Source organism: Megachile rotundata, chromosome 5, assembly GCF_050947335.1.
Source record: "Megachile rotundata isolate GNS110a chromosome 5, iyMegRotu1, whole genome shotgun sequence".
In the NCBI taxonomy this organism is placed as follows: domain Eukaryota; kingdom Metazoa; phylum Arthropoda; class Insecta; order Hymenoptera; family Megachilidae; genus Megachile; species Megachile rotundata.
This window is the reverse complement of record NC_134987.1, coordinates 11895201-11919566: the sequence shown is the minus strand read 5'-3', so window position 1 is coordinate 11919566 and position 24366 is coordinate 11895201. Positions and strand designations below refer to the sequence as shown.

General features: G+C 36.7%; 1 protein-coding gene across 2 annotated transcripts in view; it reads right to left on the bottom strand.

Annotated features, from left to right (window-relative positions):
- Window positions 1-24115, bottom strand: part of Fkbp14 (peptidyl-prolyl cis-trans isomerase Fkb14) — a 117653-nt gene extending 93538 nt beyond the window's left edge. Inside the window, exon 1 of one of the 2 annotated variants that reach the window (XM_012296449.2) lies at window positions 23810-24115. In XM_012296449.2, the coding sequence (XP_012151839.1) occupies window positions 23810-24030 (221 nt within the window). In that variant the 5' untranslated portion in view covers window positions 24031-24115. The remainder of the gene's footprint in view (window positions 1-23809) is intronic. The other variant, XM_003707990.3, reaches the window with a different exon arrangement.
- Between the last annotated feature and the right edge of the window lie 251 nt (window positions 24116-24366).

The window sequence follows — 24366 nt, the reverse complement described above, 5'->3', positions numbered from 1 at the left end:
ACTAATCATACAGTTTAATAAAACCAATCAGTACAATGTATTCATTCATTTTTTTTTTAATCATGTGCCCTAAAGACTCAAAGTAATCCGAGACAGACAGCGAACTCGAATCGTATTTTCAAAGATCCAGAAAAAATTTGACGTTGCAAACGAGCCTTATAATCGTGCCCGGGCCAGTTTATCTCGGTCCGTCGGATGAATAATACAGCGGGCAGAAATGTAATTGGACGAGTCCGTATAAAAGGCGGAAACGCCGAAAATGGAGGCGGACACGCAAAGGAACAAGCCACGGTAAAAATACGAAGCTGAAGAGAGTCGAGCTCACCAGGATGTATGGCTCCTAATTATTTCGCGAGCGTTCTCGGTTGCAATAGATTTCAATGTTAGAAAGAAACGGAAAGAACGAGGCTTTGGTAAAACGAGGCACGTGTACGGACAGCGAAGAATATTTCCGCCAGCAAAGAACTGTAACCAAGGAAAAAATGCCACCGGCCAGCACGGTTACCACGAGTGAAATAGAGAAACAGTTTTACCCCCGTGGTTTCGCCGTTGCAAACGAACCTGACTGCTGTGTTTATAGGTTAGTTCTACACACGGTATCGAACCTGGTCAGGGCACTTTAAATTTGCAGTTAATAACGAGAAGAGCACTTGGCCGGAAACGACTAATGCCTGAATATTACAATGGACGTTTACAATTTTACTGGGGGAGAATTTAGATGTAAGGGAGAGTATGAACATTTTTGAGAATTCTTTGATAGTTGTGATTAATCATGTGATTGTGGTTTATTGGTTAATACTTGGATTATGGGTACTGAGGAGGAATTTGAGTTTTTGGGAATTTTGGAATTAGGGGACGTTTAATTTTAGAATATGGTAAATATACATATTTATGGAAATTTGAGAATTTATAATTTAATATTTTGGAAAATTGAAAAATTGAAGAATGGAAAAATGGAAAAATTGAAAAACTGAAAAATTGAAAAATTGAAGAATTGAAAACTTGAGAACTTGAGAACTTGAATACTTGAAAACTTGAAAGCTTGACGACTTGAAAACTTGAAAACTTGAAAACTTGAAAACTGGAAAACTTGAAAAATTGAATACTTGAAAAATTGAGAATTCAGGAATCTATCATAACCTTCCAACAAACATTGAGGCAATCCTATCTAGTAGTAACATAGTGATTGCATTACTCCGCCTCTCATTACAGACGAATCTGGATATAATGCCGGAAATGCAAAATCGGATTTCAAGAAAGGAGAAACCGGAGATCGACCACGCACCTCCGACAAAGGATACTAAGCAAAGGGGGATAAATGAATATTGCAAATTGCGTTTAATGTAACGCTTACCGCAGGCGAATATGTACAGCTCTAATGGAAACGTATCGTAATATCACATCTGCACTTCCGACTACAAATTGGCTCTTTAAGCTGATACCACCCTATTACTGTCTGAGTAATGGCACCCGTGATTATTATTCGACAATTAGAAACTATAACGCGTCTTATCTTTAGATAAAGTCAACAAAGCCCAGGACACCAAGTTTAGGATTTAGGGAAATACGAAATGGTTTATATCTGGTAGAATTTATTGGGATTCTATTATTTAGAGGAATTTATGGCGGACTTGGGGTAGAAATTCCAAAATTTTTACAATTCCACAAATTCCAATTCCAAAATTCCCAATTCCAAAATTCCCAATTCCAAAATTTTCAATTCCTAAATTCCCAATTCCACAAATTCCTAATTCCACAAATTCCCAATTCCACAAATTCCTAATTCCACAAATTCCTAATTCCACAAATTCCCAATTCCACGAATTCCCAATTCCACGAATTCCCAATTCCACAAGTTCCCAATTCCAAAATTCCCAATTCCACAAATTCCCAATTTCACAAATTCCCAATTCCAAAATTCCCAATTCCTCAAATTTCCAATTCCAAAATTCCCAATTCCTCAAATTTCCAATTCCACAAATTCCTAATTCCACAAATTCCTAATTCCACAAATTCCCAATTCCACGAATTCCCAATTCCACAAGTTCCCAATTCCAAAATTCCCAATTCCACAAGTTCCCAATTCCAAAATTCCCAATTCCACAAATTCCCAATTTCACAAATTCCCAATTCCAAAATTCCCAATTCCAAAATTCCCAATTCCAAAATTCCCAATTCCTCAAATTTCCAATTCCACAAGTTCCCAAATTCCAAAATTCCCAATTCCACAAGTTCCCAATTTCCAAAATTCCCAATTCCTCAAATTTCCAATTCCAAAATTCTCAATTCCACAAGTTCCCAAATTCCAAAATTCCCAATTCCACAAGTTCCTAATTTCCGAAATTTCCAATTCCACAATTTTCAAATTCCCACACTCCGACCTTTCAACTCTTCCAAATTTCCAACTATTAAAATTTCCAAAACTCCCAACTCAAGTCTCAAAATCAACACCAAAACTTCCCTGAATCTCACAATAGCAAGTCCAATAAATAAATAACCTTTCTCGTCCCCTAAGTGCATATTCTCCTTTGAAGCACGAGTTTCGATTCCCGATACAGTAGACAGTCATAAAGCTGAAAGTTGGCCGCAAGCAGCGACCATCGATGTACGATTTCTGTTGCTTTTCTGTCATTGAAATCGCGACTTCAAAGGACACCATTATACGCTGACCAAAGTAGGCACGAGTGCACCCTTTGACAAGCCTCAGAACTTTATCCACCGAGAAAGATTAATATACCCCAAACTCGAAAAGAGCGTTCCAATCGAACGGCTGTAGCTTCTACGATCTAGTTGCTTCTGTGTATGTTGGTCGCAAGCATACGGAATCATGTCGAAAAGAAAAAATAAGACGAGAACACGGGGGATGCAGACAGGCTTTTACGGTTGAAGCTTGACAGTTTCGACAGCCAAGGAATCGAGGTAAACCTGCGAAATTGATCTCCGTGCGTTCCACGAGATTTGAATCGCTTATTCTAACACGTGAACGACAGCCTTCAATTATTTATCCAAATCAATTCTCTTGAAAAATTTTTGTATAGGTTATTAGTATACTGTTACTCTGAAGCGGTTGACAATTTTATTATTTTTATTCTCAACAAATTTGACCAAATTCACAATAGTTTGTTTATTATCCATAATTATCAATTATAGTTATTCATAGTTATAAGTTCATATGAATTTTTATGTAGGTCTAACTCCTTGCACTTTGATAAGTGTCGTGACGGACTCGTGACGCACTTGTGACATAGTTATTCATAGTTATAAGTTCATATGAATTTTTATGTAGGTCTAACTCCTTGCACTTTGATAAGTGTCGTGACGGACTCGTGACGCACTCGTGACATAGTTATTCATAGTTATTATCCAAGTTAATATGAATTCTTAATAATACTTTTTAATGTTGGTTTAATCCTTTGCACTTTGACGTCTCGTGACGCACTCGTGACGCGCCTCATCATTATGTGATCAATTTTAATTGTATTCTTCATACTTCTCTTTGGAGTCAAAAATTTACATAGTCAATGATTGCACAATACCCAATTGACCAACATTTTAACTTTCTTCATTTGTTTTAATATCAGCTGTGAGTACTTCTGACGTACCTGACAACTACATCATACCGCAAGGGGTTAATATAGCTAACATTCTTGATAACACAGGTGATAAATTCGTATGAATATTTAAGCACTATACGCGGGTGACATGACAGTTAAAGTGTTAATACATAAATTAGTATATAAACTGTAATATAGGCACTGACGTCGGTATACTACTTTGATGATAATAATATTGTGGTAATATTCTATTCATAGTTGCAGCATGTATTACTTGTATGCAAATTCGCTCGTCTGTATATTATAGATAATATATGATATATGTATATATTATAGGAATTATTGTGTGATACTCAATTATTCTCCATATTCGTACTTATCGATGATATTACTGTTCGTATATTCCTCGATTGCCTAGTTTAATCAGTTCAATCTTTCAAAGTCATCTCCACAATTAAAATTTACAATGAGGTAATGCTAGATAAGTGGAATAAAAATTTGAAAACGAAAGAAGAGAAGAGTCATCTTGAGAAGAGTCTTTACGCACGGCAATCATTTGCCATTTTGATATCTCATCGACAACATAACCTACAGTACCTGCTTTCACCCATTGTCTAATTTAATCAGTCCACTCTTCCAAAGATACCTTAAATTTAAATTTACGATGAGGTAACGCTCGATCAATGGAACAAAAATTTGAAAGCAAAAGAAGCCATCTTGAGAAGAGTTCTTACACGTGACAATCAGTCGCCATATTGATATCTTCTCGACATCACCAACAGTATATTCACCCATTACCTAGTTTAATCAGTCCACCCTTCTAAAGATACCCAATTTAAATTTACAATATAACGCTCGATAAATGCAACAAAAATTTGAAAATGAAAGAAGTCCTCTTAACGCGTGAATTTACATTTAACGAGCGAGGAAAGAAGGCTCGTTGTTCTTCCGGTGTTTCAACGCTATTTATGCGATAGAACGCGATTATGACTCTCGTCCCGTTCATGATAGCGGTTTTAAATATTAAGTCGGTGTTTGTATTCTCAACTGCAATTATCGTGCTTAGAGTTACCTTTTTGTCGATCGCTCGTATCGGCGTTGCAATTAATTTCCCAGTTGCTTACGATGTCAACGTCATGCACCGACTAATTGTCCTTCTATCAACATAATGGAGTGCGCAGTAAACCACGAGCCATCGGTAAGTACGATCATCGGAATATTCTACCAGACAGTAGTGTGTACTTTACGACGTGCACTCCGTTTCAGAGATCGGTCACCTGATCGTGACAAGATAATTACCTGTTCTTCAAGCACATTTCCTGAAGATCGAAACAAATTGTTACTTGGAGTCTTGTTAATTAATTGTAGTCTTTCGCTTCAGAATTTTGATATTTCGGTTGGAATTTTTGTGAAGAGTTGATAGCAGCATTTTGATGTTGACGAGCATTTTTGAGTTGATGATGTTTATTTCAAAGTCGAATTTATATTAGGAATTAGGTTTGATATTAGGCTTGATTAGGATGCTTTAACTAGAAATTCCTTTAGAAAGTATTCTCATGGAAAAAATATTTTAGAATCTTATTTTAGAATCGACTGATTTTAATCACCTGAATTTACGATCGAAGACAAGTTATTTTAAGAACGTTTTACGAATCTGTACATTAAATGAAAAAAGTTAATTTAGAAGAAGTTTAATTTATCGAGGACTTCCATAAAGTCAGTAAAATCGTAAAACTACCATAAAATGAGAAAAGTATATGGTAGTTTTATGTAAGAACATATATGTTATATATATATGTATATCATTAGTTCATAAAAGATATGAGAGTCGTAAAGTAATTAATAGTTCCACATATTTAAAATTTACAGTTTTTTGCAATCTCGTATTTTAATTCATTTAATTATCGTCTTCTTTACTTCGAGACGATCTGTTAGATAGACAGAGAAGGTACGACAGGAATTATAGCTCCGATCCTCTCTTCACGTACTCCGATCGGTTAATTGAAATTTCCATTGGATCAACAGCACTGAACCAAAGTACATTGGAGAACCGTTATCGCACGCCTGAATTATTTCTACGTTGAATGAAAACGGGGGTGTGATCATTCAAGGAATCAATGACGAAATTTTCGATCACATTTCTGAAATGAAAATTTAAATAGAATTCGCTGGGGTTGATTGACGGAGGATTATGATGATATGCATTGAAAATAGATAAACTTCTCAATTCTTAAATTTTTAATTTTCTAACATTTCTAAATTTTCTAACTCTGAAATATAGAACTCACTTCTCTAAATTTCTCCATTTTCAAATTTCGAAATATACAACTCCCCAGTTCTTAAATATTCAATTCTCTACATTTTAGAATTCTTAAATCTTGAAACATCCAGCACCCCTATTTTTGAATTCGGAAATATCCAGCGCCCCAATTCTTAAAATTTGAAATATTCAACTCTCCAACTCTTCAATTTCCAGCTCTCTAAATATTGAAATTCTCAAATTCCAAAATATGTAAACCATGAAACTCCTAAATCCCCAGATTCCTAGATTCTAAACTCCACCTCCCCGAGCTCCAAGTTTCCAAATCTTCAGAAACCACTTCATCAAGCCTAATAAACGCCACTACCACTGTTCACCAAGTTCCCATCCAAAAATCCTCCGCACCAAGATATTCTCCTAGATCTCATCACTCAAACCAACACTCCAACTAGATACTTTATTCGACACCAACCAAATACTCAAAGACTATATTTTCATCATTGCGTACCGAAAGCCACTATCAGCACCTCCCACAATATTCCCAAGATATCCATATCTTTTCTCCGTGTATCGACACATATTCTGATCGATGATAGGCTTGGTACAGGAAAGCGTGCACGACGAGATAACGGGTTTAGAACACACATCCGCGTTATCGACGACGACGACGACGACGAAGGTTCGCCAAGAACGATAACGTTATCGTGCCTTGCTTCCTCGTTATCGGCCCTTCAAGCTGGTAGTTCACGAATGAACTTTCAAGGTAATCGACTAGGGTACTCGTGGTCTGCACGCTAAACAGCCTACATCGCGACCCTTCGAACGCGCTGTTGCTTCGCGGTTAGAACAAACATGGGAAAATTATGGGGCCGTGTCCCGTCCGCCAACTTGCTCGCGCGCGAATAATTGATCCCGTGAATGGGAACGGGCTTACGTGCATCGCTTTCCTAATGCGATCGGGAAAACGGTGGTCAGCGAGCTTTTATTGCCCCGCATTCGAGCTTTTTGCAGTGAGTTAAAACTTTTAAACCAATATTTTTCTTCCCTGGCTTTTCGTGTTGCAGTTGCGATCTGTGGCGTGCGGAGAACGCGATGTTAATCACTTGCACTATTTTGACGAGTCTCGTGTTGCACGTGGTCAGTTTTATTTGGATTTTTAGTATATGGAGTTTAAGTGTAATTGTGATTCAGGTTAATGATTGCTGTATACAAAAGTGATGACATTTCTAGTTTTTTGGACTTTTTTAATATAGGAGCTGTTAGGTCTGATGCAAATGATAAATTATAGTGCAAGGTTAATGCTTTGACTTAAGGGAAAGGTGATAGAATCTGCTTGAATTATTACTAGTATTAGTATGCTTATTAAGAAAAGTGTTGATAGTTGTTTATGTAGTGAAGCTTGTCGAATTGGATGACCTTGAAATGTGTCAAGGTTAATATTTTGAGTAACTCTTCATATATGACCATCATGCAGCCATGATTTCCTCAATTCCTCCAATTATCAAATTCCCTAAATTTCCAAAATTCCTCCAATTCCCCAAATTTCCCAAATTCCTCAAATTCACAAATTTTCCAAATCCCCCAAATCCCCCAAATACTTCAAATTTTCCAAATCCCCCAAATTCCTCAAATTTTCCAAATCCCCCAAATTCCTCAAATTTCCCAAATTCTCCAAATTTCTCAAATTCTTCAAGTTACCAAATTCCTCAAATTTTCCAAATCCCCCAAATTCCTCAAATTTCCCAAATTCTCCAAATTTCTCAAATTCTTCAAGTTACCAAATTCCTCAAATCCCTCAAATCCCTCAAATCCCTCAAATCTCTCAAATTCCTCAAATCCCCTAAATTCCCTAAATGTCCAAATTCTCCAAATCCCCGAAATCCCCGAAATACCCCAAATCCCTCAAATCCTCTAAATTTCAAAAATTTCCCAAGTTCTGGAAATTCTCAAAATTCTCCAAATTTTCCAAATTCACCAAATTTCCCAATTTCCTCAAATTCCTCAAATTCCTCAAATCCCCTAAATTTCCTAAATTCCCTAAATTCCCTAAAAAAGTAAAGAACAAAAGTTTTATTTCAAAGTACCTGTCCTTACGTAAATTATTTTTCTGAAAATTCTATGTCAGAAAGTATTAAATTAATAATAACAAAATTCGTGATTTTTCAAATTTGATGTCTAATTTCTGAACCTAAATGTCTCCCCTGTCACTTAATGAAACGATCGCTTTCAGACGTGAAAGCTAAGCCTTTGAGCGAGGTTCGTTTGATCGAGATAGCTGCAGGTTAAAGCATGTCAATTGTACGTTTGTCGGCTGACAAAAAGCCCCCGCTATTTCCTATCGTGGAAAAATCTTTATCAAACAAATTTTTGTTGACGAATATGTCAAAATGGAACTATAATATGATTCTTTTATTAATTGATCCTTTTTATAGAAAACAGTATTTTTGCACTTTGATAGAATCTCTGAGATCCTAAAATTTCTGACAAGACGAAACGAATGTCTCTTGAATGACCAGCAACATTTTCGAAATCAAAGAATAGACTTCCGTGAGATGGTTTTATTAGTTAAAAGCTTGGTTAGAAGAGAAAAATGTGGCTAAACTGTAACTTTGCATGCTCGAGAGTGTATCCAACAGAATTTACTTTCCAAGCATAAATCACTTGCAATAACAGTTCCCTGTAGCGTGCTACTCCTCGATCGAGATATCGATTTTGGTGGGCTGTGTAAACACTTTGCCAGTTTATTTTTCCCTTAGAGTCCAGCAAAATATAAAACTCAGAGCTTTAATGTTTGATATAATTCAATATCCTCTTTCACCGTAGTCGAAATCAGTTTTAACCTAACAGAAATTAGCTTCTTTCATGAAATTCGTTTCTGTATAATTTATTACTATTTACGTTTATTACTATCTTAAAATCAAATATAAAGTTGCTACATTTAGAGTAGCTAGATTTACTCAAATTTACTTTGTACATGCAGTTTCGAAGTTTCATAGCGTTCGTGATACGACCATCTTAACACTAGATTTACGCAACTCGTAAAAATGGCGGATTTCAGGTTTCTTATCGTGAACTACAGAAATTAAGAAGCTTGTGATACGTTTGTCAAGTTGAAGATAAACTTTATTCTTATTTATTCTTCTATTTTTGTTTCAATTTAAGAATAAATCGGATATCTACAAATCTGAACTAACGACTCTATTGTTCAGAGTGCGTTAAAAGACTCCATTGACGAAAGAAGTTTGCGTTTCTTGTTAAAGTCACCGTAGACGTGATCTTGTTAATTCAGACAGTTTATTTAAGTTATGAATTCCATTTATGCGTGTGTACACCGTTGTACCCTCCTATTTCGCAGCGCCGTTAATAATTGCGACCGGAGCACAGTCTTGCCGAGAAAGTTGAAGTCTCCGGAAGTATGCAAAGGTGTGTTTTAGCTAAATACGTGTGATACGTAACGGTGGTGCTGGTTAAATTAATGCGGAATATGTCTGCACTGCACCTAACTTGGCTGTCTCTCAATTGCATACGAAGGCCTAAATTTTGTATTTGAATTTTTATGTAAAGATCGAGCTGAGACCATTCTCATCTGAATAGAACCTAGTCATCATTCGCTAGAAATTATAGAAATATCTTTAAAAAATAACACATCATTTTTTATTTTTTCTATTACTAACATCTATCATGAACAAATCTTTTTCGTCACAAAAATATCAAAAATTATAGATTACAGAAATTACTTCAATCACCAACAACAATATCTACAGTACAAAATTAATTTAATTAAAAACATCTGAACAAAGAAACCGTCCGACATACATTGCAGCCATTGAACTGTTAATGCAAGAGCTTCGATTCTAGTCACACCATCGATTTCCCAACAGTTTAGATTAACCCCGACGTTTTCATGGGGTTTGTAATGAACTCCCGAAGCTCGATTGAACTACCGGCAAATAATGGGTAGCTTTTTTACGGAAAGTTATAACGGTTCACGAAACTTTCGTCGTTACGTGCAATATGTAAGAAAACACTTGTACCGTGACGTGTACAAGAAAATGATCAATTACATGGCAACAAGAAACCGAAGGTGCTCGACAAAGTGAGATCGACGTTTATTCTCGCGCGTTGATATACGGAAACTTTTTCTTGCAGGAAAAACATAAACCGTACAAAGTGGTCCACATGAAGGTGGCCATTTAAACGTCACCTTCGGTCGTGATTTATTTCACGACTGTAACGTTACAGATATTCTGCTTTCAATTCAAATGATGTCGAAGAAGGAATATTTGCAATGAATGTCGTGTCAAGGTCAACTTTTTCAGGGTCATGGTTTTTTGCGAATGTATTGCTTTAGGGCGAATTCTTTTAGAGCGATGACAATTTCAGCGACCTCTGATTTAATGTTAGAATTAAATGAGGATTTTATGTCTGTAATGGATTTATCTCTTTATCTTTCATTACCTCTATTTTTGTAATATATTTATTTCTTCACAAACATAATGACAGCAAAAATAATTACAATAACAACTATCTTTTATTCTTATTTTTTACTATTAGCAAGAATATAAATTCGTGCTTGTTATATTCGTTAACCAAGTATAACTGACATATATGACAAATATGACTAAATATAAAAATAAAAATTGATTGGGTACCAAAATGAGACCATCGATATTCTCTCAAAAATACAGATATATGTATTTACTTGTCTTACAAAGTTTCTTGAAGGGTCATAGAGAGTTTGAATCTCCCATAGCGACCCTTGTTAAGTGTCCCCAAACAAGCGACACCGTTAACAACCGTCCAACTCGATCAATCTACCGAAGCATGCCATGTAAAATTGATACGACCCATTTCCAAATGGTAGTCAATTTTCATCGATCATACAACCGAATTTCCATGATTCACGACCTGCCAACTACAAGAACCTAACCCAACCGGTTACATCAACGCATCCGAACATCGATCGAATGTTTCCCTTAAACAGAAATCGAATCCAATTTGTCGAATCCCGGTAGCAGTGCGGGATAAAATCAGAGAGATAACGAGAGTATTATAATTAAATAAGCTTCGGATCACTGCTTGATCATCCACTTTGATTCGATCGTTATGCGTCGTTCGCTAGCACGATCTCGTTCGGTAGACAATGTTAAGCCTTGTCTCTATGTATCCATGAAACGCGACGAAATAATCGACTGGGTAAACGTGTACGTAACGGTGCAGTACAAGTATTGATCGATATAGATCAGTGATGGGCAACGACGCTCGCGAGAACGGTGTAGGGACGTGCAAGTGACATGCAACTGTGGGCAGTGATGAGCAACTGGTCAATTACTCGGTTTGGAAATTTATGATCAATATTATTGTATTTCTATGAAATTTTTGCCTTTGAAAAGTATGAAGTCTTCCAATTTTTTAAGGTGTACATTATAATAAAATTTTTAAAAAATCACAAATTCTAAAATATCCAAATTTCCAAATTTCCTAAATATCCCAATTTCTAAATTCCCAAAATTCTCAAAATTCCTCAAATTCCCCAATTCCCAAATTCCTCAAAATTTCTCAAATTCACCAATTTCCAAATTTCGCAAAATTCCTCAAATTTACCAAATTTACCAAATTTACCAAATTTACCAAATTCCCCAAATTCCCAAATATCCCAACTCCCCCAATTCCCAAATTCCCCAAATTCCCAAATATCCCAACTCCCCCAATTCCCAAATTCCCCAAATTTACCAAATTTACCAAATTCCCCAAATTCCCAAATATCCCAACTCCCTCAATTCCCAAATTCCCCAAATTCCCCAAATTCCCCAACGTTCACAAATTCCCCAATTCTCCAATTCCCCAAATTCCCCAAATTTACCAAATTCCCCAAATTCCCAAATATCCCAACTCCCCCAATTCCCAAATTCCCCAAATTTACCAAATTTACCAAATTTACCAAATTTACCAAATTCCCCAGATTCCCAAATATCCCAACTCCCCCAATTCCCAAATTCCCCAAATTCCTCAACGTTCACAAATTCCCCAATTCTCCAATTCCTCAAATTCCCCAAATTTACCAAATTCCCCAAATCCCCAAATCCCCAAATTCCCAAATATCCCAACTCCCCTAATTCCCAAATTCCCCAAATTCCCCAACGTTCACAAATTCCCCAATTCTCCAATTCCTCAAATTCCCCAAATTTACCAAATTCCCCAAATTCCCAAATATCCCAACTCCCCCAATTCCCAAATTCCCCAAATTCCCCAACGTTCACAAATTCCCCAATTCTCCAATTCCCCAAATTCCCCAAATTTCAAAAATTCTCTAAATTCCCCAAATCCTCCAAATTCCCCAAATTCCCCTAGTTTCCCAAGTGTTCCAAATTCTCAAATTTCCCAAGTTTCCTAAATTTCTTAAATTTTCCAAATACGCTAAATTTCCCAAATTCCACAAATTCTAAATTTATTTCGTTCTTACGATACCTATAAAAAATCACGATTAATATGTTCGAAAGCAGTAACTAACGAAAAGCGAAAGTGAATTTCATTGAACTCTTCACGGTTGCACGCCGCAATCTAGGTCGAGATTTAATCAGCGACAAATAAAACACGAAGAAAAAGCGCATCGTACAAGCAGCTATCTCGACACAAGTAAACTCTCCCTTCTTCCTGTACGTTAAATCTCGTTAGACTCTACGTGCCTCAATTTCGTTCATGATGCGAGATCAGGCTGAAAACCACTCGCGCAGTAAAATCTGTTAATATTAAGCGCGCACACGCTCGCAGCCGTGCGTATAACATCCTATAAATGTGCGGCAAACATGAGCAAATAAGCTAGAAACAATTATACATCTCGGTGCACAATCGGGTTAACGTGGCACGAAACAATCCTTATTAAAGGATTTCTTCGTTCAATTTATCAGCGAATTACCGAACACAATTATGCAACGTTCTATAATGTAGACGATACTTTTGTAAATGAAAATTATTTGACTTTTATTGCGGTGGTTTAATCCTTTAGTTCTTTGAAAGAGCTGCAAGAGATACAAGTAGTAATGAGAGTTTTTGTTTTTAGAAGATCTGTAACTTAAAAGTTAATACATTTGATATTTTGAAAGATGGAAAAGCTCGAAGATAGTGAATCCTTCCTTCAAAAAATTACAATCTGAAAATTTGTGAATTGACATATTATGTTCATAAGTTCCATGTGTAGAAACTTTCAATTCACATATGAATTTCCACAACCACCTTACGTGAAATTTGCCTCCCTTACATTATATAGGAAATGATGTTTAAATTTGAACTATACTCTGACATCGTTAGAACCCCTGGGATGTGGACAGTAACTCAAACAAATCTTCCTCAAGATTAATATCATGAACACAATACAACCACAAAATTATCAGACTACTTCAGAGCTAGCACCATCAACCCAAAGGTATTATAAATTGCCTAAGCAATTCGAAACACGAAACGAATATTTATCGACAGTTAGCGATGCATTGCAAACGACATACGACAATCTGACAATGCTTTGTATAATCGCGAACGTTTCCGAAGACGAGAATCATATATGCGTTGAACGTACACACACATTCTCTTGGTAAAATAGAAAGAACCCGAGGGAACTGGAAAACGAACGACTGTACGCTACAAACTGACGCAGACGTAACCTCGATAAACCAGACCTCTAACCCGATATTCGCTCGAGTAGATAAGAAAAAAGGGAAGAAAGGTAGAACGCGACAATAAGAAAACGTACGGACGTACAAGGAATATGGGGGACGTTGGAATCGAAACAGTAAAATTCAAAACGTTCCGGTATGTAACTTTGTTACATAAATTTGAGGGATGTTGATCCTAAGATTTTCATAGTCTTGATGGATTCAAGTGATGGGCAGTTAGGGTTTGAAGATGAATGCATTTGATGTGGTACTTTCTTCTGGTAATTTCTGCTCTTCGTATTGGATATTATTCATGTGATAGTTAGGCTAGGTTAGATGCTAGGAAATAGTAGATGGCGCCGTGATGCATTAGTTAGGTTAGGTTGATATAAGGAACATATGTGTTCATATTTCTACATTTTTACTTCATCAAAGTTCTCTTTCAAGTCCTTCAAATTCCCATGCATCTGCTTGTCCAAATAAGTTTCTAAATTTCCGTAACGAAGACCTGCCCATACAATCTTCACATGACCGATTATTAATCGATACGCTACGAATACCTCGGCGACCCGTTGCATATCCGTGCGCCGCATATCTTTGCGAACGCCGAACTGCCCGGACGCCATTTACATAAATCATGAAGCAAAGAGGGCCACTGGTATCGAAGCAAACATCTCCTCGTCTGAACAGCACTCGAGCAATCCGCCTGGTGGATTCCGTCGCGTTTTTTTTCTCGGCGACCGATCCGCCGCGTGCCTACCTTTATTTCCATTGGTGTCAACGACATTCACGGGTCGCGAACAACGCGCCGATTCAGAACACCTTCAGAAATGTACATCTCTGCTCGATGCGCGGCGCGCCTCGAGAGAAATACGCGAACGAGAAGAAGCGGGCGCGAGATAAACGAACGAGTGAGCAAGCGTGTCGTGCTGGAAGGACGGATGGAAAGAGTACATTAAAGCGTCGACACGAAGCGGAATATTCGCGGGACAAAAACCGAACGATTCGCTTTGCCGAGAAAATGTTTGAGCCGAAAATTATTCCTTCACAGATGAACAATTTAAGGTTAGCTTGTAATGTGGAGTAACATGTGGAGGTCGTAGGACCTATCTAGTGTAATAACACCCTGATGGGATTTTACCGAATGGGTTCTCGTTTTGGAGATATTTTGATTTTAAGATCTGTATAGATGTAAGTTGGTTGCAGGTGCAAGATGGTGGCGTAGAAAATATGGTAGAGGTAGTTTTCCATAATTGCAGACTTCCCGTGAAGAACACATATAAACTTAATTGTTCATAATTTCTCAGTTAATTCTTGAATTTTATTTTTTAAAGAACCTTTCCTAAAGGTTGCCAAACTTTCACACGACACTGTTAATAACTGAACATACAATCGAACAAGTAACCAGATAACGAAGTGAATGTTTTGGGCGACGATAGAAGCAATGCCAGATGAAAGCAAGGAAACGTACAAGTACGGAACAATAAACAGGTACTCGAGGCAACCGCGAAGCGTATTATCAAGATGCGAAATACACGCAGATACGTTGCAGGCGAAATGGGACGAGTGGCAATCGACGAACGACTCGCGTCCGAGATGAAAGTCTCGCGACGCTTTTAATCATCGCGCCAACTCGTCGTTGACTCGTTTTCCACTTGCGTTGCAAAGTGGAAGCGTAGGAATTGAGCGCGTCTTTCAAAGGAACGGTCCTCTTAAGGGAGATAGTTCCAGCGGTAAAATGGAGCAGAAAAAGTTCCATAAACTCACGATACTGAAGCTGTGTTCGATAAAAAAAAGTCGGCCATTATTAACGTACCAAGCTGCGGTGAATTCCCAAAGGAACAATTTTCTCTTTTAACCCCTAACAGCGTATATATACGCTCTTCGGCTTGCAACGGTTACTTTCAAGACCAAATTGTGTCTTATTACGGTCACTTTCGTCATTTTTATATAGTAATAATTATTTTTAGAATTTTGGCAAAAATTAGTTTAAGTAGAAGGTGATATTATTATACGTATGATAATTGTAAGAAATTTAATATTTTACTGATGTGTGAAGAGTTAGTGCGAAGTGATATGACGTGAGGCGGTTTAATATAGGATAATATATTGATGGTAGAATGCATGACGGTACAACTCGTAACGGTACAATGTGTGACGATATGATACGTGACGGTATAACATGTAATGATACGATACATGACGACACGACGCATGACGGTACGATGCGTGACGGTACAACGCGTGGAAATACGGCGCGTGACAATAGGTCGCATGGAAATACGATGCGTGGCGGTACAACGCGTAGAAATACGACGCGTGGCGGTACGGCGCGTAGAAATACGACACGTGACGGTACCACGCGTGGAAATACGACGCATGACAGTACAACGCGTGGAAATACGACGCGTGACGGTACCATGCGTGGAAATACGACGCGTGACAGTACAACGCGTGGAAATACGGCGCGTGATGGTACAACGCGTGGAAATACGACGCGTGACGGTACAATGCGTGGAAGTACGACGCGTGACGGTACAACGCGTGGAAATACGACGCGTGACGGTACCACGCGTGGAAATACGACGCGTGACGGTACAATGCGTGGAAGTACGACGCGTGATGGTACAACACGTAGAAATACGACGCGTGGCACTAGGTCGCGTGGAAATACAACGCGTGGCACTAGGTCGCATGGAAATACGATGCGTGGCGGTACAACGCGTAGAAATACGACGCGTGGCACTAGGTCGCGTGGAAATACATCGCGTGGCACTAGGTCGCGTGGAATTACAACGCGTGACAATACGACGCGTGGAAATAAGGCCCGTGACCGTGTAGTGATCTAACGCGTGGCAATATAACATATGGAAGTCCAATGCGTAAAAATATAACACGTATAAACGCAATACATGGAAATATCGCGTAGGAATTCCAGTGAGTAAAAGTTCACTGTGAAGGCGACAATATAGCACGAGTCAGCGACAAAGACGCGTTTCTAATATCACAAGTCCGCTTAGTTCGCTTTCTGCCCACTCACCATACGTTTTATCATCCACCCTCGGTCCACTTTTCAGCCACTGGTATTTTCTCCCGAATTAGTGACCACGCGAAACTACCATGTTACCTAGGAGTTTCATTCAGCGAACGTTGCTCCCAAACGAGAAACTTAATCGCCGCGTGTAATTAGAGAATTAACAAGGCAGAAAATAACTCGTACGAGTCTACGGTTCTACACGTGTGCGCCATGAAAGCGAAATGTTACACGTGGCAGGAGATGTTTTATGGGGAGAAATGAAATTCAAATTCATGATGAAAACATGTGAGATGTTTCCTAGGGAAACATTCGAGCAAATATTTAACTGCTCAAGCAGAAATTGTGGTACTATTTGAGAATTTGAGAATATAAAGAATTTCGAAATTTAGACATTTGATTGTTGAAAACTTGAAAATTTTAGAATTCAAAGATTTTAGTATTTCAGGTTTGAAAACTGAAAAATTTTGAAATATTACAATTTACAAATTTGATACAACATTTAAAAATTAAAAAATTTATAAAACTAAAATTTAAATGTTCAAAATTACACATATGACATTCGAATATCAAAGTTCATATCAGAAGAAAAAACTGCATGCAAATATACGTTTCATCCTCGTTTATTATTTAAAACCAGATTCCTCGTATTTTGTTGCAGCCACCGCTGTTAGCACACAAAAATGTGCACTCGAACGTCAATCGATATGGTACGCTTCGCTAAAAAGGTTACAGAACTTGAAATCAATTTTTTTCTGCGGCAGTTAGCAACATTGTTTTCACAACAATCCAGGAGTTGGCTGCATTAATGGACGAACAAAGAACGAATGAATTCAGTGCCTGCTCCATGCGATTTTTTCGTCTGTTTCGAAACCTCGCGGTAAAAAGTGAGCATTACATAGAAACAGGCACATGGTCGAATCAATGGATCAATTCAGACGCTCGAAACCAGAGGGGACTTCGAAAATTACGTTATACACTTTTTGTTCCGCACAACTTTCGATGGTGTCGTTCGATGTTAAACTTTAAAAGCCACTCTTTCGTGTAACGTAACTGTTTTTGCTGAGCTCATAAATTGTGATATTTGCATAGTATTTCAATTGCACTTTTATTTTTTGCATAAATATATTTTTACTGATTAATGTAGACAATTTTTCATAAGAGAAATATTGTTTTATTTCTTTTTAATACTGAATGGTAATATTTACCATTTTTGGAACGTGCTTGAATTTTTACATAAATCCACTTAATTTATTTAGTGACGTTACTTATCTCGAATTGTAAATTTTAAATAATTCTGTCAAACATATAAAGTGTTTTTAAATAAAAATTAGTTGACAATAAAATTTTTTTGTTACATTTATTTATAATCAAATTACCTCATGTCTTTATCACATAAGTGCATATACGTCATGTATGTACATATTAAAAATTTGTATGCCTAACCGAAAATATTTCTACAAGTATACTAAATAATGAAAGACAGCAACGACATGTAAATGGAAGACACGGTTCGTTAAAAATAAAAGTACTACACAACGAACCTTTTAACAGCCGCTGCGTTCAACGTGTTAATTTAATGATCTGGACACCGCTGTGTGACGGAACCAACACGTCCATTTCCATGGGACCATGTTCACCGTGGTTCATCGTCCCTTTCGTGACCCCCAAACGTGGCATTAACTTTTCCCGACGCAGCATGTCGATTAACGGTACCAATAACGGCCGCAGGAAACAATTTAGACGAGGCAAAACGCTTGGCCTCGAGTATTATCGTTCCTCGAGTCGTTCAACATAATATCTTACTTATGTTGTAATAAAAGTAGTGTGGCAGTAGTTGAACAAATTAAAAGCGTATTAAAAGTTAGTACAGAGATTTTATGAGTTTTTTTGTAATTCTTAACTAATTCAGTCTAAAGGAATATTAATAAATTTAGCATCAACTGCTTTGACAATGTGATGTATTTTTCTTTATGTAATATTAAATTAATGAAATGTTCTTATATTATAATGTCCTTATAATGATGAAAATATGGGTGTGTTCTGAGTACGTGGCAGAGCTCCATGGCAAAATGTGCCTTTATCTTTTGTAATATTAACATTTCGACTCTAATTATTCATTACCCTAATGAATTCTCTCACATAAAAATGGTGATTCACCGCAAAAACCCTCTCTAAAAATGTAATTTTCCCTTTCAAAAATTTGTAACATAAATCTCCCAAAGTACGACACATCACAGAATTTTAATCAGTCTTTTACACAGAAAATGTCGAAATATTTTATTTCACCCTAATAATCAGAATCGAATCGCTACGCAACAGGTTAGCGATCTAGGATCACCGAAATTACGACACAGAAAGTTTCGGTGCATGCGAAAACGTTCAAACGATACGTAGAGAAAAGAATTTGCGAACACAAAGGTGGATTCGCCGGCTCGTGTACAGTTTTTTACATTTTAATTAATGTGACCGTCAAAGCGGTGTAGAGAGCAGCTTCGAAATACTGATAAACAGGAGAGAGAGGGCATACTATGAAATGCAAGTATAAAGCGAAACGTTTCGCAAAACTTTTAACGAGCGATGATTTCCAAATGGTTGTGAAAACACGAGTACCGACGACGTTTATCCGAACGTGATACAATTTCGCGTGATATTGCAACCACAAAGGATCTTGTTCATCGCGTTTCCTGCTTATAATATCGAATTTGAATGATGCACGTTCTCGCAAATGACATTCGCTGCAACGGTTAAAAGTATGAGGGTGAACTTATCGATAAATTTGTAAGGGTTGAATTTAACCAATCACGGGGTGAAATAATGTAATTTTTATGTATAAGGCTTTTTGTTCTATTTGAAGGATTATTATATTATGAAAAGATTTATTGTAACAGGTTTATGGGTTGATTCTTGATCAAAATATTTCCCTAAATAAATGGAAAATTTTACAAACTATAAAAATTGGAAAATTTAGAAGTTTGACAACTCTATTTATAAATAGATTAATCAGAACAAGTTCACAAAATAAGTAATCAAAACAAATCTACATTTCAGTCAATTCACGAAAGGGGAAGTTCAACCCCCGTATTTTTGAAAACAATCTCATCACGTTTCATTTACCGCAATGTTATAATATGAATGATTACACGGCAAATAATCAAGAAGTCCATTATTACACTCCGTAATTCATAACTCTCCACGGCGAATGACAAATCTAAATTCTTCGTTCACGGTCTGCTAAGTTCAGCCCTCGTTATTAATAGCGCGATATTTCGCTGACACAAACAGTCGTGTGATAATCCTCGTGCCATTGGCGTGCCCAAGAAAGCACGATTATTTAATCTGTCAAGGATGAAGGTCACTAGAGCCATGATAATGGGCCATGTTTACACGCGAATATGTTTAACGACCAGAGAAGACATTTATCGGTTTCGTGGAGAAGATGGCTATCGATTTCTCTGGGTGGATAGTATCGATTCGGAGAGAAATTCATGGTAGAAATACTGGTACATTTGGAGAAAATGTTCCTGTCATTAATTGCTGAATTTTATGGATCAGCAGTTGGATAAATTTGTAACTTATGAACACAAAGGATATAAATTATTTTTATAATAAATTACATTGTTTATTAATATAATTATTTACGTGTACATTTACATATATCTATATTTTTATATTATATACACCTTTAACAAATTTAACTTTATTAATCTTGTTAACATTGCTAACTTTATTTTTCTTTTGTTAAACCATCTTAGCCTATCATTTAAATTATTAATAAATTGCACTATTTATACTATTAATAAGTCGAACATTCTATGATATATTGCACACCTTCAAATATTTGATTAAGTGACGTAGGATAATTAATATCATCCTATAATTAATAAAATAGATGACAGGTCCCTGTCAAAATTTGCGTGATGTGGGTAATATGAGTGACGCAGCAGTCAAAGTGCTAAGATCAAGGAATAATCATGAATTTGATACGACCGAGGTTTCCAAATTCTTCAGGGAAAATGGACGAACCGACCACGATGAGTAGTTGGAATTTTAAGAAGGAATATCGATCGTTTCGAGGGACTTTCAGTTCGAACGATCCAAAACCCAAGCACGTCGCTTGGAATGCCTACGACTTACGAGTGTTCCTACTTTAAGCTATTCGAAACGCTTGCTCTACGTGACATTGGGACTCGGTAATATTCGCTTTCAGATAAGGAACGCACGAATCGTGAATTGATTCTATCGAGAAAATTAGTTGATTCTGTGGAGCAACCTTAACGTGTATAGCGGTACAAATTGTGTACGGATCAAAAATTTCTGGTCAAGTCTTTATGCAAAGTGTACTGGGGGCAATGTAACTCGTGGGAAAAATAACTATGTGGGGAGGGAGATTATGAAGGTAGGTGGAAGTTGAAATTTTTTGGTTTGGGGATTTGGGGATTTGGGAAGGCGAGTAATTGAGAAGTTGCAATTTTGGGGATTTGGGGTTTTGGAAATTTGGGGATTTGGGGTTTTGAGAATTTGGGGGTTAGGGAATTTGGAGATTGGGGGATTTGGAAATTTGGGATTTTGGGAATTTGGGAATTTGGGATCTTGGGAATTTAGGATCTTGGAAATTTGGGAATTTGGGTATTAGGAGATTTGACAATTTGCAAATTTAAGAATTCGGACATTTGGAATTTTGGGGATTTAGGAATTTGAGGATATTGGGATTGGGGATTGGAGAATTTGAAAATTTCCAAATTTAGGGATTTGAGAATTTGTGAATTTGGAGTTTTGAAGATTTAGGGATTTGGGAATATGAAAATTTGCAAATTTAGGAATTTAAGAATATGGGAATTTGCAAATTTGGGGATTTAGAAATTTAGATATTTGAGAATTTAGAAATATCGAAATTTCGGAATTTCGGAATTTGAGAAATTTGTAGAATTTGAAAATTTGGACCCTGGCTTTAACATACATAAAAATAACTAAAATCAGTGAAGGATGGAATGTAAAATTTAGCATCTTGAACTGGTTGTCCCTGAATGACAAGATCTATAATAAAAGATAGAATAAATTATCGAGCACTTTAATTATAAGCAGACAATTTTTAATCACAAAAAAGACGGCTATATTATATTTCATACTTAGTGACATCAAGTGCGTTCTTGAACATTGATCTTCATCATCATTAGAAAACAATACATACAATAAAACCTTGAGTAAGAGAAAACATTCATATTTATGTATAGTTCTCTTGTTGCACCTATTCATTCTCTTTAAATAAATCATTATCGTATGCACAATTTACAATTTTTATTCTGGATGTAAAATTCTGTTTGTTACCATAATTTTGAGAAAACTTGAGGATTTAGAAATTTAAAATAAAAGATGTTTAAATGTACAAATTTCAAATTAAAGAATGTACAAATCTCAAATATAAGAATGTATAAATTTCAAATTTATCTATTTAGAAGTTGCATATTTAATAACTTAGAAACTTTACATTTCTAAAATTAGAAAAACATTTCTTCTTGTAAATATCTCCAGAATATTCTGTACAAAGATATTCTGAATATTGGAAGAAATCAAGAGTACGTTTAATATATCAAGCTTTTGTAGAAAGAGTGATAACGATAACGCACGAAGTTAATTATAACGATATCGCTCAGTTAAATATTAGCTGTATCACTCATAGTAACCATTTATCAGTACAAGGATAAGAAAAGTAAGGAAAGTGGAAATGCTTTATGTAGTCTACTATTAACACCTTTATCCCTGAATATAAAGTTAGAAATATATTTACAATTTAAATATACAAATTATAAACACGATTTAAATTCGTCACCTTTGAATTGTAAGTTACATCACTACTGAATATTAAAAATTAACGCTCTAAATGGCGCTATGAAAACATTCGAGTGAAATAAGACACTATAATTGCAATTCAGAGTATTTCCTGAAAATATATGTAATGTAATATTAACGTTGAAATGTGAATATTAATTTTAAAACTGATATTAAAACTGGACATCAAAATTAAAAATAAAATTTTACTCTAAAAATTCTTTTTGTTTCATTTATTAATTGTACTGATTTTATGGGTCACTGGTCAGTCATTCCGCACTGAACACATTTAACACGTTAAATTTTTTTTATCAACATATTAATAATCAACTTAATAAATGAAAAATATTTCAATTGAAATGAAATGACGTACAATGATTAAATTTTTTTCAAAGTTAGTGAAACATCTCATTTTCTTATTAAACATCAAAATTGTTATCATATAATTTTGTTCAAAATTTCAAGATTCGTTTAAGTCAGTAATTTTCTGTGTCACCTAAATTGAATATGAAAATTGAATATGTCATTAAAACTATAGGTTTAATATGTCAGCTGAATATTGTCTACAATTTTTAACGAAACGTGTAATCAAAAAGGGCACAGTTGAATCACATGTAAGATGCAAATCTTGTCAACAGTCCTCTCAGCACTATTTTCTCAAAGCATTACAGAGTCACGTGCAAATTTTAATCTTCCATTTTTCAAACCACTCGCGAAGAGACCAACACGTTCCACGAGAGCACACAAAATTTTTAACAAATTAGAAGATAATCGAATACTACAACAAGAACTGGAAAGAGTTCTTCCAAGTACAGTCTCTTTAATGAATAAACTTCAAAGTACATTAGAATTCCTAGTACATTAAAACTACTTCATAGAACAATTTCCATAAAAGACATGTGGAAGTGTGATCATTGCAGATTATGCATTAACATTGTTTTGATTCAAAGCGACAATCGAAGGTCATCAACAAAAATTCTGATAAACCTCTGATAAACCGTAATCACTGATAAACTTCTTATTTCACAATATTACATAATGCAAACAGGGTAAGTCAGAACATATGGTGAAGTAGGATTAAAATTCTTAAGAATATTAGGGACAATTGAATTCAAACTAGCATAAATCGAGTATCATTCACAGTGAATTCACGATCTAACTGAAATGATGTAAATTCATGATTCAAAACTCGCACCCGATCATAACATTGCAAACACATGGCCATAAACAACTCTATTCATTCAATCCTCCGAATCTCGCAACGTTTGAGAAGTTAAACGATCTAACGATTTCGTCATTGTTAGCGTCATCTCAGCCTACGTGACCGGATGACGTAGCCTCTGAATCTGGAACATGGTATAATCTCAGAACAGGAAGTCCAAAACGGACGAAAACGATGTAAAGATCTCGGAGCACACGTTCACCCGTGGCACGTGTACGAAAGGGATTCAGCGATCCTCGGATCATTTGAAATGTGACTGACCTTGAGTCGAATTTGGTGCCATCGAGCAGCGTGCCGGTGTAATGCATGGTCAGTTGATCGCCGATCTTCGACTTGGCGTCGCACACCTCTGGCACGTACAGCTTCTCCACCTTGAAGCCGGACTGCGTTTGGTCGGCGACAACAAGAACGCCGGCGAACACCAGAAACACCGTACACGTCGCGAGCACGACACCCGCGTTATTCAAGCAACGGACAGCCATGTTTCGTTCGTTCGTTCGCTGGCGAATGCTCGTGGGCAACTGAGTCGGTCTGGCGCTCTGCTCCGTTCAGCTACCTTCGTTTCCATCCCCCTACTTCGGTCTCGGCTGCGCTGTACTTCGTTCGGAGATCGGCTAAACTCGTTGGAAAAGGACGAGAAACACCGTGCCGCCACATTGCGCCGTCTCATTGGCCCCACGGAATATGTAGGTCTCTGCCTCGGCCTCTTTTCCTCCTTCCTTTCTCTCTTGCTCGCGTTATCAATCTTTCTCTCTTCTGCTTAACGAGTTGCGTTCGACTCTTGCCTTTCCTTTTTTCCCTTCCGTCTCCTTTTCACC